The following is a 15,907-nucleotide window of genomic DNA, read 5'->3' as shown; positions in this document are numbered from 1 at the left end:
AGACTCTGGAAGTCAGGTGGTCCAGCCCCTGGGCCCAGGAATACAGTTAGAAGCCACATGATAGGTGAGAAGAGGGCAATATCCATGCACTGCCCTGACCCTTCCTTTTACCCTGGTAGGTAGAGTGTGGTCTTAGGACTATATACTTTGGTATTGAATATTAATCAATGAAAAAGATTACAGAGTACAAGTTCTGTGTTTTGTTCATATAGCTCTTTGAAGTTCATTCACCTTCCCAGCAGTTGGAAGGCAGCCTTCAGTGTTCTACCCCCACTCAACCCTAGGACAGGTGCCATACTAGTCTTGATTTTTCAAGAATTTACTTAAGGGAGAGAACAGAAACCCAAGCCTCAAGTAGTTCCCCAATTTCAGATTAGTTAAGCGATTAGAATAAATTAACCAGTGGACAATAGGCAAGAAATGCGGAATGGTAGTAGGTACCGGTCAGATCTAGGAGTTAGGACACTCCCTTAACCAGTCTTGCTCAGTTTCCTGATCTAAGTAGGGTCTCAGGGAAAAAAGACTTGATTTTTGTCCCCCTTAATAAGTAGTGGTATTTCTCAAGTCATGAAGCTCATGGAAATGTGATTAGTCTCCTAAAATTACTTCCAATTCTTCCAGGTCCTTCTGGAAAGCGGAATCCTAGGAAGATAAGAGAGTAAGACTAGAACTCAAAATCTAAGCCAACATTTCCCAAACCACTGGTACCCAGTAAGAAAGGCCCTTTGCTCCTTCTGAGCTCTGTTATCATAGCGTCTACAGGCACAAGTATAGACTCTTTTCTAGAGACATAAGATCTCAAGGGAAGATTTTCTTTTCCTGAAAAGGTCCTGTGATGACTTAATGATGGAACCCCGTGTTAGACAAGCTCTGGAAAGCATTACCTCATTAGTGACATCTGGCAGTTCCAGGGCCAGCTTCACCCACTGTCTAGCTTCAGAGTTTTTTCCTAGTTCTCTGTAGCACTGAGAAGAAACAACAGTGAAAACCTGGGAGAAATACCACCAGGAGACGAGAAGGGGCTGCATAGGTGTGCTTTCAGGAGTTCCCAGAGTATCAACATACAGGTTTTTCATGTGTTGAAATAGTCAGGTGAACTTACCTTGGAAATATATACCCTTCCTGCTTTGGAAAATCCTGGCTGTAGTTCTTCAGCCTGGAGAAGGGAGGAAGGCATTTCAGTGAGGCATTCTCCAAGTCAAGTCAGACTCTGAAGTATGTTAGAGATTTCCAGTCCCTTATCTGGAGACTGATTTAGTGGGTCTGGGAATTTATGTTTTTTTATAAGCTTTCCAGGTGGTTCTGATTTTCCCATAGAACAGGCAAATAAAATTGCCCCCTTGGAGAAACCCTCCCAATTATGTCCTTAGGAAAAACAGGTCACCCTGGCAGTTGGGGCTACTCTCCCCTTCCCTTTGATACCTTTAGGAAGCTGTGGAGGGCATCCTGCACTGTAGCACTGAGAGGGCTTTCAAACAAGGCTGTGGCAGTTTTTCTTTCTAGCCAGCTCAGGTGAGCGACCTGCCACCAAAAGATCAAAAGTTCTAAGTATTTTTAGGAAAATTGAATATTCTGTACTGAAAACAAACAAGGCTGAGTAACATGACCATTCAGAGGAAATGGCACTTGAGCCAGGCTGAGGAACCTGTGGCCAAGTTTTCACTGCAAGGAGATGAGGACACTTAAGGCCCTTATGTGAAGCCCCGGAATTTAGCTCACCTGGTAGCACCACCTGCCAAGGAGAAAGTGAGCCATGGGGTTTTCTGGCTGAAGAGCAAGGGCTTTGTCCACATGCTCCTGAGGGAGGAAATGTAAACACAAACTATCATGAGACAACAGAGTGGCGAAGAGCAGAAGGGCAAAACACAGAGGCTGTAGGAACACCCTTTGCAAGGAGCTAGGATGGAGCAGGGAATACAGACTAGACCAGCACAAGGGAAGGGAGAGAAGCCTTTCCTCACCTTGAAGCTAAAGCCACTCTGGATGCGCCTCTGGATGCCCTCATGCTCAGCCAGCTGACCACAAAGCACGGCATACCTAAGGGGGAAAGCGCAGCAAGCTCAGGGGCAAAGGAGTGGGCTTCCCACCTAGGTCCCAGTTGCACTGCCCCACAGGAGGGCACTCCCCCTGTGCCCTCAGCTAGAGCTGAAAATATCATTTCCTTCTGTATATAATTCTTCACAGATCTGTGTTCCCAATTCATAGTCTTTAGCAAACACACTGGTAGGCTCTCCAGAGTATACATACTAGGTACAAAAAAGCTGGGTCCTCCACAGTAAATCTCTCTGTACTTGATATTTAGGCAAGGTCTCGGTCCAAATCTCCAACACAATTCCCCTCATAATGAGTACAGCCATAGGTGTCATAAAAACTTAAAATCTCTAAAACGCAGTCTTATAATCAGCATCAACAACATGTAAGAGACCTGAGTACATTGCTTTTTGGCTCCTGAGGAGACACTGGTAAACTGGACAAATTGGGATGAGATACCCTAGGAATTTCTAATGTTAACTTGAGAACCAATAGTAGCAAAGGAAGATAGGCCTCTAATTTCAGCCCTCTCCGTCACATCCTCCCCAAGAAACAAAGCCAGCCAGCTTTCCACCTTCTGTCTTCAAAAACAAAGGTCTCATTACCCCATCCCTCCTGCATTGTTTCGCGCACAGTTGACATTAAATGAGTAAAGACCCAAGTTGCTTTTTCATATATTCACTAAATATTTGGGGGTATTTTTATCAGATACTTCCAGAGGCTCATTTCCATGTTTAGTCTAAACAGCTGTCCCCCAAGAATAGCTAAAAAATAAAGTATGAGACCAGCTTCCATCCTTGGGACCCCAGGAGCCCCAAGAAAGCCCACAGGGAAGCAGCACCTGTGACACCCTAAAAACTGACCTGGCCTCTGAGAAGAGCCCTTGCAGAGATCAAGTTTTAGCAACAGACAGAAATAGCATCTCAGCTCACAACATGAGGGCTGAGATATGGAAAGCAAGGTGGGAAAAGAACATTTTCACTAATACTCTGAGGGGCTAGAACCAGTCCCCGGGATACACGTTGGCCCTGACCCACGCAAGTTGGTAGAACTTTGCCTCACAGGAGACGACAAACTGGGCTGATGTTTCTGTAAGCTAATAAATTGACTACTCAACTTTCTGGGGTGGAACTCACTTCCACTTTTCCTCATGCAAGCCATGCAAGGAAGCCAAAGCCCCAGCCAGCCAGGGGTCGCAGCTGGGGAAAAGGAGGTTCTGCAGGAGAGGGGAGCTGCCGATTTTCCCAGCCTCCCCGAGAAGCAAGGACCCACAAGTTTTGTCGTTATGGTGACTTGCACAAAGCTGCTCATTGCTCCGCACCCCACAGAAAACTTGTGCTCTCCCCCGCCTCACCCCCGAGGCACCTCCCACGGAAAATTCCTCCCCCCCACCCCCCCGGGTGCCCAGCTGGGGATAGGGCAGGGCTCCCTCTCCTGGTTCCTCTGGCAAATGCCTTTGTAGCCAAGGCAAAGAAAAGTGCCTCCACCCCCATCTGGCTCCTGCCAGGACCCTGTAGGGTGTTGTTACCATTGGTGACATTCAGCACTGTCATCCCCCTTCTTCAGAGCAGCCTCCGCTTCCTCTTTTCCTGTAGGACAAAGGTGATCCAGAATTGACAAAAGCCACACTTCCAAAGAGGCTGCTGGAAGGACTGCTCCAGCTCTCAGCAATGCCTGCCTAACCCGGATTGCTGGAAATAGTTGTGAACTTGAGCCAACTCCTCAGATTGTTTTAGTCTCAAACCTTATGCATTTTTTATGAAAAAGCTGCAGAGAGCTTCTCAGGGATGACTTCTGCTTCGTCTTCAGCTGCCCCAGCTACCTTCTTTTTACAACACTCACCTGATGTGCTCGCAGCACTTCAAATATAAAAGGACCCAACGCCAATCTGAAACTGTCCCCAACACGCCTGACCCTCTTTTTGATTTGGGGTCTGTGGACAAGCTTCAGGGTGTCCATGAATCCCTCTGAAGCTGTATAAAATTTTAGGTATATGTGCACTTTATTGAGGAAAGGATCCACAGGTTTGATAAAATCCTTAGAAGGATCCATGATCCAAAAACATTAATCACAGCTCTAGGCTAAAACTCCTCACCAGAGCCAAATGGACTGAGGTATAACCAGAGATGATTTTCACTTAGTCTTAGCTAAGTTTTCTAGGCACTAACAGAAATCGAGGCCTAAACATAAAAGCTCTCAACACGCGTCCCCCAGATTGTCAAGGAGTCCGGAGCCCTCCAGGTAAGGACCATCATGCTCACAATGGAGAAAACAGCACCCTGCAAAATGGGACTTTGATTAAAATGGAGAGGGCTTGGCAAGGAACATGGAGAAAATGGAACAAAAGTAATACGTTGTGGTGGTAGCCTGGCTAATCTGAGTGTTCCTCTTGCTTAAGTGATAGTAATTACGGTATAATGTTGTATATGCAACAAACACATTTTTAAGACAGCTGATGAGAACCCTGCTTCCCCCTTTCCAATCAGAAGGACCGTATGGCCCACCAGTGAGGGTCATTACATCGTCTTAGGGGATTTCTCGCGGCCCGCTTTCACAGCACTATCTCACTAGGAAAATAATAGTGGAGAATGAGAACCAGTTCCTGCCAAGCTAGACATAGATATCTGCCTCCTGGTGGTACACCTTCTAGAGATAAAATGAAGAACTTTAGACCCAGGAAGGATGGTCTTAAAAAGCTAGTGTCTCAGAGCAGGGCCTTCCAAGACGCTCCATAGTCATCGGAGCTCCGGCAGGAAGAGACTTGTCCAGGTGCTAGGCTTTGGAAGCCAGAGCAGACCAGTACTGGCTGGGCTGCTCCTCCACCTTCAAGGTTCTCGCTGGCTACTGGGACTAATAAAAGATGATCACTGAGCAAAGGAAAAAGAAAGGTTCTGTTAATACCAAAAATCAGCCCAAAAGCTGATCAAAATCCTCACCTGAAATTGAGGGAAAGCAGAAACTGCTTTAAAAAGAAAGCAAAAAGTAATTAAGCAAGCACCTTTTGTTAAAACTTCCAGGGATTTTTCTGAAGATCTGTGTCAATAAACATTGGACTTAACTGGCCTGTTCTTTCTATATCGACTTTCTAATCCTACAAATGTTTAGAATAATGACCTTGAGGTACTGTCAGAATCTACATTATCAAAGATTCAGTCAAGTTTGCAAGGCTATACTTATAAAGGAGGGACAGCAAACGAATCCACTTTCGATGACTAACTGATGGTGCCTGACTCAGGAGGTATGTGGCGAGGCAGGACACATCTTCCCCACGAACCAGTCGATTATTAAAGTCCCAGGATTCTCAGTGACCTCATGACAGACAGGGATGAGCCCTGAGCCTGGCATAAGTCAGATGCACCCTCTCCCTCAAGGCACAGACTTGGCAACACCGTTGCTCAGCAGATCCCAGGGACTTGTGAGCGAGCAGTATTCTCCCAAACTGTTCCTTCCAGGTGCTCAGCAAACATTCTCCTCATGGTCTTAGAACTCCTGCCCCACAGTCCCCATAACTTAAACCAGATTCCTAAGCCACACCAAAAACACCTTTGCAGATTAAGAAAGGTTTTGGCAATTCTCTCTGGGGAGTAAGAACAAAGGATTATGCTGATATGACACGAGTACTCCAAAAAACGCACACCTGTGTTAATCACACTGCAGAGAAGCACAGGCTCTGTCTCAAGGAAGCAGGGATCCATGGGAACCAGAGTTTATCCCTAATGAGCAACTGAGCCACAACTGCCCTGACATTCTGCGTCTTGGTGGTTTCCCTGGGCCCCAAGCAAACAGGCTGGCTCTACTGCCACAGTCAGTCACCTTCCCACCAGGAGCCTGTCAGCACTTACCATTCAGAGCATATGACTTCTTCTCGCTCGCCTCCTCAGTGAGCTCACACATGTCACTGTAGGCCCGGGCCAGGCGCCAGAGAAAGTCCTGCCGACTTCCATACTACGGACCAAACAGAGCGGGATAAGGCTCCCCCTTCCCTGAGCCACAGAGAACTGAAGCTCTGGCCTCCCCCCACACCCTTGGTTTGCGTTTCCAAGCTCGTGTGCCACAAATGCTGACAGCCATCAGGCAGCCTCTGCACAGCCCTCACCCCCACGCAACCCCCTCCTGCAGTTCGTTAACTAATGACACTGTCGCTCGCCAACAGATCGCACTACCTACAGAGTGAGGGCTTTCTGCCTCCTGAGACTGTAAGGAGGAAAAGTCAACTCCAGGATGTAACAAGGCACAGCAAAAGAAAAGTCTTGCTAACACAATGAAGAAATATGTCAAGTTGTCCAAGAAAAGGGAAAATTCTAACTTTGGGGGCAGTTAGACCCGCGTGAGCATAAATTCTGACTGAGCCTGAGGAGAAGGGAGTTACGGTTGCGTGGCCTACACACTTATCACTGATGTTGGAAACTTCACGTGTGGCAGGCAGTTTGGGCTCTGCCTCAAGGGAAATAAAATAGGCAAAGGCCATTCCAGTCCTCTCCACATGTCCCTCTACTGTGAGAGGCGGAGCTCTTCTGCAGCGTCTATAGGAAGCAGAAGGCTGGAGAAGCAGCTCTGAAGTGGGCAGTGAACTAGGCCTCTAGGGGCAGCGCGTAGTCCCCTTGGAAGACGATGTGCAACCCTGCGGGGTCAGTGGAACCAGCCATCTTGCCCTCTTTTCCCTTCCATGTCACTCTGCAGTCGGTAACACAGTGGCCTGCCTTCGTGCCCTGGGGGTCAGGAGGAAGGGGGAGGGCGGGCGGGCAGCGGCCCTCACCGCGAGCTTGTTGTTGAGCAGCAGCTGGAAGCCCTCCTGCTTGTTCTGCTTGTTGCCCTGGTGCAGCTCGTCCGCCTGCCGCAGGAGGGGCAGCACGTCCTCCAGGCCAGGGGCGTCTTCAGCCTCCAGGGCTCTGGGCACCGGGCCCGAAGCCACCTCTGCCTCCAGGTCCATGGAATCCTCTCTTCCCATCTTCACAGTCTCACAGCTCACTTCTTCTGCCCCAGCTTCACTCTCGTCAGAGTCCCGCTCGTAGTCAGACTCGGCGTTGGCTGTGGTGTAACTGGCAGAGAAATGGAAGCCACAGGGTCACGGCAGGGGATTAGTCGGCCTTAGAGCGCTAGGGTCTGTCCCCACCCGCAAAGAGGGATCCAAGGCATTGCTGTCCAGAGCCTGGAGCCCTCCAGAAAAGGTTCATTCCCCCCACTTAGGGGCAAAAATTAGTTCTCTAGAAAAAGCTTCCTATGGGAACCATTGGCTGGGAAAAATGATCCAGGAGGGGAAGAGTGACCCACTGGGGGCGCTGTGACAGGCAGCCAATATGAGAACCTCCTGCTTAGCTACCACCACATCTGCCAGAAAATAGAGAAACAAAACGCCTAGAAAGGTACCGTGTTTCCCCGAAAATAAGACTTAGCCGGACAATCAGCTCTAATGCGTCTTTTGGAGCAAAAATTAATATAAGACCCGGTATTTTATATTATATTATATTATATTATATTATATTATATTATATTATATTATATTATATTATTATATTATTATAGACCCGGTCTTGTATTGTATTAATATAAGACCAGGTCTTATATTAATTTTTGCTCCAAAAGACGCATTAGAGCTGATTGTCCGGCTAGGTCTTATTTTCGGGGAAACATGGTATGTACCAAAATGTTGCCAGTTATTCTCTCAGGATAGAAGAGTTAAAGGTAATTTCTATTTTTTCATATATGATTGTGTTAGTGAGCATATAGTCTTATAAACAAAAAATGTTTAAGATAAAAATCTTAATGTATGTGGAGCTCCTGAGCCAAATGGCTCACCAGGCTCATGTCTGTCAATCATTTTTGCTTTGCCAGCCAAAGGCACCTGCCAGAACCACCATGGGTGGGTTCCAGACGCGGAGGCCATGGACAGCCACAAATACCCACATTTCCTTTCTCAATTCAACGTGCACCTCTTCCCAAGTCAGCCACCAAACCTAAGCTACAATAGGAGTAGCCCCTGGGAATTGATGGGGTGCGGAGGCACTTGCAGCTGGAAGCAGGAGAGGAGAAAAATGCAAACAAACCCCTGGGAAGGTATTTCTGGGGCCATCATTAAGTCAGGGTTCTAGGGAGCCCCAACTTTGATGTACCCACTGAAGAGGAAGCTGAGTTTCTCTCAGATCTCTGCTTCCCCCAGCAGCTAATTGGGAGCTAACTGCCAACTCCGACAAAAACTGAACAGGGGAGAAGGTAAGACGTGCGGGGGCCAGAACCAGCCACCAGCGAGCCCTCCACACTGAGTGCAGGAATAGCAGGTGCAGTAAGCCAGAAGGTTCTGAAGCACAGGGGAGATCTTAGGACAATTTAGGGATAAGCCTTCCTCCATCCTGGAATGAAGACGGGGGAGGATCCTATTGCCAACCCACAGTGAAAGCTGGTGGAGCCCCGTGAGGCAGGGAGGCTCGAGCAAGGCTGGCATAGAGGAGAGGCCTATTTTTGCCCCTCAGCCCCACTTGAAGGCGATCTGCCCGCTGATCTGCAGCCCCGCTGCCTGGCGCGCAGCGGGCAGGCCAACACTCGCTGAGCGAGTGCTGACATCAGCCCGATGGGCTTCCAGGCTTGAGAAGCGATTGATCATGTGCCAGAGCTACACGGCTGCCGCCCCATGTTCACATCATGCTCTCACACCTCTTGGACCACCAGCCCAGCCCTTGGAGAAATCCACCAGAGAGGGGTGGCCCTTTTGTTTAACACACGCTGCAGCTTTTGATCAGCAGGGGACTGGCAGGGACCTTTGAAAAGGCCCTTTGGATCTGTGCCTTCGGAGGGAACACATTGCTCCCACAGTGGGTCGAGAGCTCCAGGCTCCCTCGGAGCAAGGACGGCAGAACCACCCGACTCCTTGAGGAGAGCCCACTAGCCGGTGATCAAGGGCTCAGTTACACACATCTCCCTCCTTCTGGCAATTAAGTTTCTTTCTTTGAACCCCTAAGCCCCATTAGAGGGGCTAAGCTGAAGCAGTCAGAGACAACCAAGCCTGACCCTGAGAAACTGAGTGGTGGGGAAGACTAACCTAGACGAGGTGACAAATGCCCAAGAAGGAGATGAGGTCGCAGGCAATCCCTCTTGGCTGGGAAGCCTGGGAGGGCTTGCTGGAGGAGGTGGTGTTTTAGGGCAAGCTGGGTTTTGACAGGGAGAGAACTAAACCTGTGTTTGATACAATGCACTGGGGACAAGCCCACACACCCACATGGTGATTCTGCCTCTACCACCTTCAGTCGATCCCCTGGTAGCTCAAAGTTGCTATTTTATTTGGAAGAAAAAGGGAATACAAGGTTTAGTGGAATAGAGTAGCCCATCAAATATTTTTATCTTTTTTTCATACTTCAAAGCAACGCTTCTTCTACCAGGGCCTACGTGTTCAAAGTCATTCCAGAGACTGGTCTCCTCCCAGAATTCCCCCTTGACCTACACTGCACTAACCATGGCAGAAAGAAGTATTATTCACCATGGCCACTGCCCCAGATGGCAGCCAGCTAAACCTGAGTCTTGCATCACACCCCCATAGCTTCTACATGCCACAGGATGGCAGTGGGGCGGAGCCTGCTGGCGCCATCATTAAGACAGCCAGCCTTCCTCTCATTCCATCACACGTGGCCGGAAGGCCTGCCCAGCTCCTATGGCGGGGGCGCCCCAGGACACACCCACAGGCTTCCCTGGTTACGTACTGGCTCTCACTGCCCACAAAAATGTGTATGACTTCTTAAAATCATCAAGGGCCTTGAGTTCTACATCCTGATCTTGGGCAGAGCTGTGACCTTTTCTGTTCTACCCTCTGAAAAGTTCAAATGTCAATTCCCACCCAAGTGACCTGCTTCCTCGGGTTGCACAGAGATGCTCCTTAAGTCTCAGGGCCCACTATCAACTACTTTGTGCTGCCTCCTTTTCAATCCAGATGTGTCAAATATTCATTTCTGCCCCTCCTCTAAAACAGCCCTTTGGAAGCATCTCCCAGCTCAGTGTTATTAGGTAAATTAAATAGAAAAGGGCCACCTCGGCTAGCCCTTGAGAAGACAGATAATAGAGATCGGACAACCCAGGCATCAGCAGTCATGAACGGAGGACTAAAGCTCTTTACCAGGACTTCACTTGTTTCAAGAGGCATCTGAGCAAGAATCAAATACAGTACAAATGTCCAATGGCAGTGACACGGAAAAGAGAGTGATACTATTAATTTTCTTAGAAAACCAAATGACGAGAGGAAGGAGAATATAGTGGCCCAAACAAGAAAACATGCCTGAAATCTCTTGAGTAAGATGTATGAACACGCTACTGCTATGGGCAGTGAGCTGTGGCAGCTCTTAGTCAATAGGAAGAACTCGCAGGGGCTGCATGCCATATGTCTCCCTGTGAAAGCCCTTCTGTGCCCTGATAACGAAGCCACGCCTCAGATCGCAGACTCTGACCTCCCTGCACATGAGCCCAGCTAAGCGAGCACGTGTAGTCGTACAACCCCGGGCAAGGCACCACGCCTCGCCAAGTCTCAAGAGAAATGGAGAAAAGGGGCACCTACTCCAGGATCCTTGTGGGCATTAAGTGAGGAAATACCTCCAACATACTGAGCACAGTGCCTGTCAGAGGAAGAAGGACCGTAGTTAATATCCTAAGGAGTTTCAGCTAAAGAGGGACCATGCTGCCAAGATCATCCTGAAGTGGCACTAGTGACTTAAAATCAAAAGCCCTTAGCCTGACCAAGTTTGGTGGCTGTCCACAAGACTCCCTGCCTGCTGCCTTGTCTCACAGCAAGGCCCATGGTCAGAAGTGCTGGACCACCAATTACTCGGGACAGTCACCTCCCACCCGTAAAGTTGGCAAGGGAGCATGAGTGAGCCTGCCCCATGGGCCGTGGAGCACTACCAGGGGGAGGGGAGCACTACGGGGGAGGGGAGCACACTCAGTGCTCAGAGAGCTCTAATCCAGCTCAGCCACTCAGTGAAGGAAATAAAGTCCCTGTGATAACACAGGAAAATGCCCAACTAATGTTACAGGAAAAGAGTAAATAAAAAATATAACTATGTAAAAAACAGCCCTACTCAGAGGAAAATAAAAGATGCAAGCAATAACCACTGTTAAATTTCTGTTTGTATGACATAAGGTGGAGGTTTTTCCTATTTCAACTGTTCTGTATCTATTTATACCCTTTACCTTGTTCCAAAAATTGCTTACAGCAGCTCGGTGTGACTGTTCCATTGATAAACATTACTATTACAAAACGTAACCTGGCTGGAGCCACAACTGCCTCCAGGAGAGATGACTCACCCCCCTTCGCTCTCAGCATCTGTGAACGTGGCTCCCGAGGTAGCCGTGAAGTAGACAGAGCTGGAGCCAGTGGAGTCACTCCTCTCCCGAGCAAACGGGAACCTTCGTCGCCGAGCCACTCTCTGGTTCTCTTCCAGGTGGGATCTGAAAAGCAGGGTGGCATTAGGCCCCATCCAGCCTGTCTTTCCCCTAACCATGAGGGAGCCTCTTACTACCGCTCCTCATTAGAGGAAAAATCCTGGAGCTCTACACTCAGAAGAGAAACCAGGGCATCTTTCTGACCCCGCCTGCATGGGCAGACCAGGCTGGTCAGAAGAAAGCATTCGGCTGCGACAACAGACCATGAGGGTCCCAAAACAGCAAGAAACGTGCAAGGCAAGGTACCAAGCGCACGGCTTCCCTGCCAATTAGGTGAGCAGCTATAAAGCTGGCTTCCTCCTGAGAGATAGACAGCAAAGGCGGGAACACAGCTCAGGTGACAAAGCCGTAAGGGCAGGGAAAAGTTGAGGGCAGGGGAGGAGGCTGCATTACTCACCGGACCTCCCCAACGATCTGCCCCGCGAGCCCCTGCAGGCTGTTCCTCAGCTCCTCTACCTCCCGCCGCAGCGCCACCAGACTGGTCAGCACGAAGTCCAGGCGGTCCAGCACCACCTCCTGGCCCTCTCGTGGAAGGCTGGACAGCACCGCAGCATCTCCAGCCTCACCTGGGACCGCCCGCAACGGCCTCACTGAGGGAAGGACAGGGGACAGTGATGCCCATGGAACATAGTAAGGAAAAGATCTTACGCCTAGCACACTTCTCATGGGAATTCCACTTACAAGGACCCTTAAGGCTCAAACAGCATATGTTCACAGCTAAGTCCTGGTAACAAGTCCCAAGTAACTATCCAGAAAAAACACTAAGGTCCCCATCTCTAAACAAGAGCCCTCTGTTCCGAGACCCTCCTTCACCAGGACCTTCAGCAGAACTGCAACCACAGCAAATGTAAAATGCTTGCAAGAATGACGTACCTCAAAGGCAGGACGGCTGCCCTGCTACAGTAAAAGAAAAACCTTTTCCTGACTACAGAGATATTGCAGATTCAGTTCCAGACCACCACAATAAATAGAGTAGTACAAAAAAGAGAGTCATAATCTTTTGCTGGTGAAAGTCTCGCCTTTAATTTACAAAAAAACGCAACATCTGTGATGTGCAATAAAGCGAGATACAAAAACGCAGTATGCCTGTATATAATGCCACAATACCAGTCAATACCAACCACACAACAAAATTAAAATTAAGCTCACTCAAATTCGGATTTTTCACTTCACAAAGAATAGCAAAGAAAACTGAGCTCCTCTCTAGAACTTCATTTAAAATCATCAGAGAGAGGCAAAGAAAAAAGGGGCAGGTACTGAGAGAAAAGGTACACTGGAAAACGCCCATCCAAACCCATTGGAAAAATACCATTGCCAAGCCCTGAACTGAGCACTTAGTAAATTCCAACAGTAAATGCTAGTAAACTGATAGCTACCTAAGGCAATTGTACTGAAAAGTGTGAAAACAGGAAAGAAAACAAGGAAGTAGGACCCACAGTCCAGCAAGCACACAAGGAAATCTAGTAACAATCTAGGTCAGGTTACAATACAACCCAACAGTGTTCAAGAATGTAGAGCAAGAAAGATCCCTGGAAACATGGCTACTTTCCCCCAACCTCAGCAAAAGAAAGACTACTGCTAAGAAATTACAAACAGAGCCAGCAGGGTGGCTCAGGTGGTTGGAGCAACGCGCTCCTCACGTCTAGGTCACCGGTTCAATTCCCCCATGGGCCAGTGAGCTGTGCTCTCTACAGCTAAGATTGTAAACAACAGCTCTCCCTAGAGGTGGGCGGCTGTGAGAAGCCAGAGCTGGCGGAGAGCTGCGGCAGGCTACAGTGTGCTGCCAGGAGTGGGTGGTGGCCGGCAGCCATCGTGAGTGGCCGGCAGCTGGTGAGAAAGCCGAGAGCTGCTATGAGCCGGCCGACTGCCTCAGCCTGGAGGGAGCGCAAGGCTCATAATACCAGCATGGGCCAGGGAGCTGCGTCCTACACATCTAGACTGAGAAACAACGGCGTGAACTGGAATGGGGGGCAGGGGAGGCGGAAGAAGGGGGGGAAATACAAAAACAAGTACCTAAATGCAAATAAAAATTTGAATTAAAAAATTAAAAGATTAAAAAAAAGAAATTACAAACAAAACACAAGGAAAAGGAAGGAAAGACAAGCACACTTGCAACACTAACTAGGTGACTACCAGGTTATAAAATGCTGACAAACAGTTGCAATCTAAGGTGATAACTCTTTGAAGACTCTTCTAAAACTAACTTTTCCAAGCCATCTGGCATTTGGTAACCAGAGAAAATACTCATCCCAATTAACATGGGGTGGAGATGATCTGAATGTTCCTCTATTCCACAAACATGAGGGCTGAACCAGCGCTAGGTGCTTTGCTCAAATGCATTAATTTAACATGAAAGTTCTGCAAAACTGAAAGCACTACCCATTTTAGCTCTCGCTGGCTTCCAGCCATATTCAGCTTCAACTGCAAGTAGTCGCACTCCAGCCCCACGCCGTGGAAAGTCCACAGGACCCGGTGACCAGGCCCCATATGCCACTTACTTGCTCTGTGACAACCTTGGGAAAGTTACACAATTGTTTTTAATTTTGATTTCATCATAAGAAGAATAAAACCACTTGGCCTAGTCTCCAAGTTCCCTTCAAATTCTAACATGCAGTGTAATAACGTAAGCCTCAGGCCTTTTAATTCCCACAAGATTTGTTTTTCGTTTTCACTACTTTTGGACTCTTCCTCCACTTATTAAACATCTGACCCAACACTAAGCAAGTAAGTATCTTTAATACATATATAGCACCACTGTAGCCAGAACTAAAAGTGAAAGTTAAATAGCCTTTTCACAATATACTCTCCGGGGATTACAGGAAAAAGAGTACAGAAGAGGGAGACTGCTTTCCTTTTCGATAAGCTTTCCAAAAAGGTGAAACTCTAGGCTCCCCGTCCATTGTCCTGTCCCACAGCTTCGGCTAAAGGCAGTCTGGACCCCAGGCCCACCCATCAGCCGTGACTGCGACCTCAGGGGACCCGCTCCTACCCTGGCGTCCGGGCTCTGAAGTCTGCGTGTAGTCCAGGGAGTTGGGAAGGGGCTGGCTCTGGCCATGGTGCCGGGTCCGTTTCCACCGCTGGCTGTAAAGGGCACACAGGAATCCAACGCCCGCGGCGGTGCCCAGCAACAGTCCCAGCCCGGAACGGGTGCCACCCAAGGCCCCCAGTCTAGACATGATGCACCTGCAGCCCGCGTGTGCCACCGCGTGAGCAGGCGGGCGGGGGAAGAGAGACTCGTGAGCGTGGTCCGCCCACTCCCACACCAAACCGCGAGAGATACCTCCTTGCGCAGTCCCTGAGCTCCCGCTGACCCTCACCCCACTCCGAACCCCAAGGTTTCCGCCGGCGCCCAGGGCCTGACCACCGCGCCTTTCACCCAGCGTGGACCAGCCTCCTGCCCAACACGCCCCCTAACCCTGATCCCCGAGTCAGGTGTCTGCGCCTCCGCACCCTCCCCGCAGCCCACAAACCCGCCGCCCTGGCCGCAAACTCCCGGCCTCCCACGTGCCCTTTGAAGGGGCCCTGGCCTGGCCTGAGATAAACCCAGTCTCTCACCGGGCACCTCACCACCATGGCAGCAGCCGCCGCCGCCTCACGCTGTCAAAGACCGTGACGTCATTAAGCGACGCCATCAGCCCCGCGCGGTTGGGAAGGCGCAGTAAGATGATCCGCCCTCGGCTGCGCCTCCGGCCCCGTAATTCCCAGGGGGCGGAGCCAGCAGAGAGGCGGGAAAAGGGAACCGAGACTGAGGGAGAGGAAGAAAGCTCACTGACTTCTTCGGCCGGATGCTCGAGCTCCCGGAATATCTTTCTACCTTCGCGCCTATTGTTGCTTGTGCCTAGAACGACTCATTCTCTACCTGGAAAATGCCACCCGCTCCCCACCTTTCCTTAACAGTCTGTAGTAACTCAGACTTCATTTGATTTCGGCTTAATTTGTTTATGCATTTTTAATCAAACCATTTACTAAACACTAGACAATAGCGCCTCTGGCAGATCAAATTAGAACAGATAAATTGTTGGTTTGCCACAAGAGGTCCCAGAGTCCCCAGGGCCAGCTTCCTAAAAACTCTCATACATTTAAAAACATCATAGATGCACACCCCATCACTAAAAAAAAATCTTAAATCTTACATTGTCATTATTACCTTCACCAGGAACAAGGTTATAAACTTTTTCCATTTCCAGAACGTAAATGAAATTCATTTCTCTAATGATAACATTTTTAAACATGATTTGAGTGAAGCTGAAACTTGAGTTGATCTCGGCTTAAATTGGTTCAGATACCATTTCAGGTTTCTTTGTTCATTTTTTTTTAATCTGTTCATCAGTTTTCCGTGCCCACCTGTGGCCCATTAATTCTTTTATAATTCCATTTTACTCGTGATTTTATGCAACTTCTTGTAATTTTAGAAACTAAAAATACAGGATTTTATAGACTATGATTCCAATTTTATTGT

At 48.8% G+C, this 15,907-nt stretch overlaps 1 protein-coding gene across 2 annotated transcripts; it reads right to left on the bottom strand.

The window, feature by feature from the left end:
- Window positions 1–534: 534 nt before the first annotated feature.
- On the bottom strand, window positions 535–15,120 carry RMDN3 (regulator of microtubule dynamics 3). 2 transcript variants are annotated; one of them, XM_033107493.1, is made up of 13 exons: window positions 15,004–15,120; window positions 14,438–14,631; window positions 11,846–12,038; window positions 11,311–11,454; window positions 6,788–7,070; window positions 5,874–5,976; window positions 3,560–3,620; window positions 1,962–2,037; window positions 1,720–1,797; window positions 1,423–1,521; window positions 1,103–1,156; window positions 885–965; window positions 535–642 (listed from the first exon to the last, which is right to left on the bottom strand). In XM_033107493.1, the coding sequence occupies exons 2-13, from the start codon at window positions 14,622–14,624 to the stop codon at window positions 589–591; spliced, it is 1,413 nt and encodes a 470-aa protein (XP_032963384.1). In that variant the 5' UTR covers window positions 14,625–14,631; window positions 15,004–15,120; the 3' UTR covers window positions 535–588. The 2 variants fall into 2 exon arrangements, with proteins under 2 accessions (XP_032963384.1, XP_032963385.1); XM_033107494.1 differs by having other exon boundaries at window positions 15,016–15,070.
- Window positions 15,121–15,907: the final 787 nt, after the last annotated feature.

This window comes from Rhinolophus ferrumequinum, chromosome 6, assembly GCF_004115265.2.
Source record: "Rhinolophus ferrumequinum isolate MPI-CBG mRhiFer1 chromosome 6, mRhiFer1_v1.p, whole genome shotgun sequence".
Lineage (NCBI taxonomy): Eukaryota > Metazoa > Chordata > Mammalia > Chiroptera > Rhinolophidae > Rhinolophus > Rhinolophus ferrumequinum.
The sequence above is the reverse complement of the archived record's forward strand: the minus strand, read 5'-3'. Positions and strand labels throughout refer to the sequence as shown.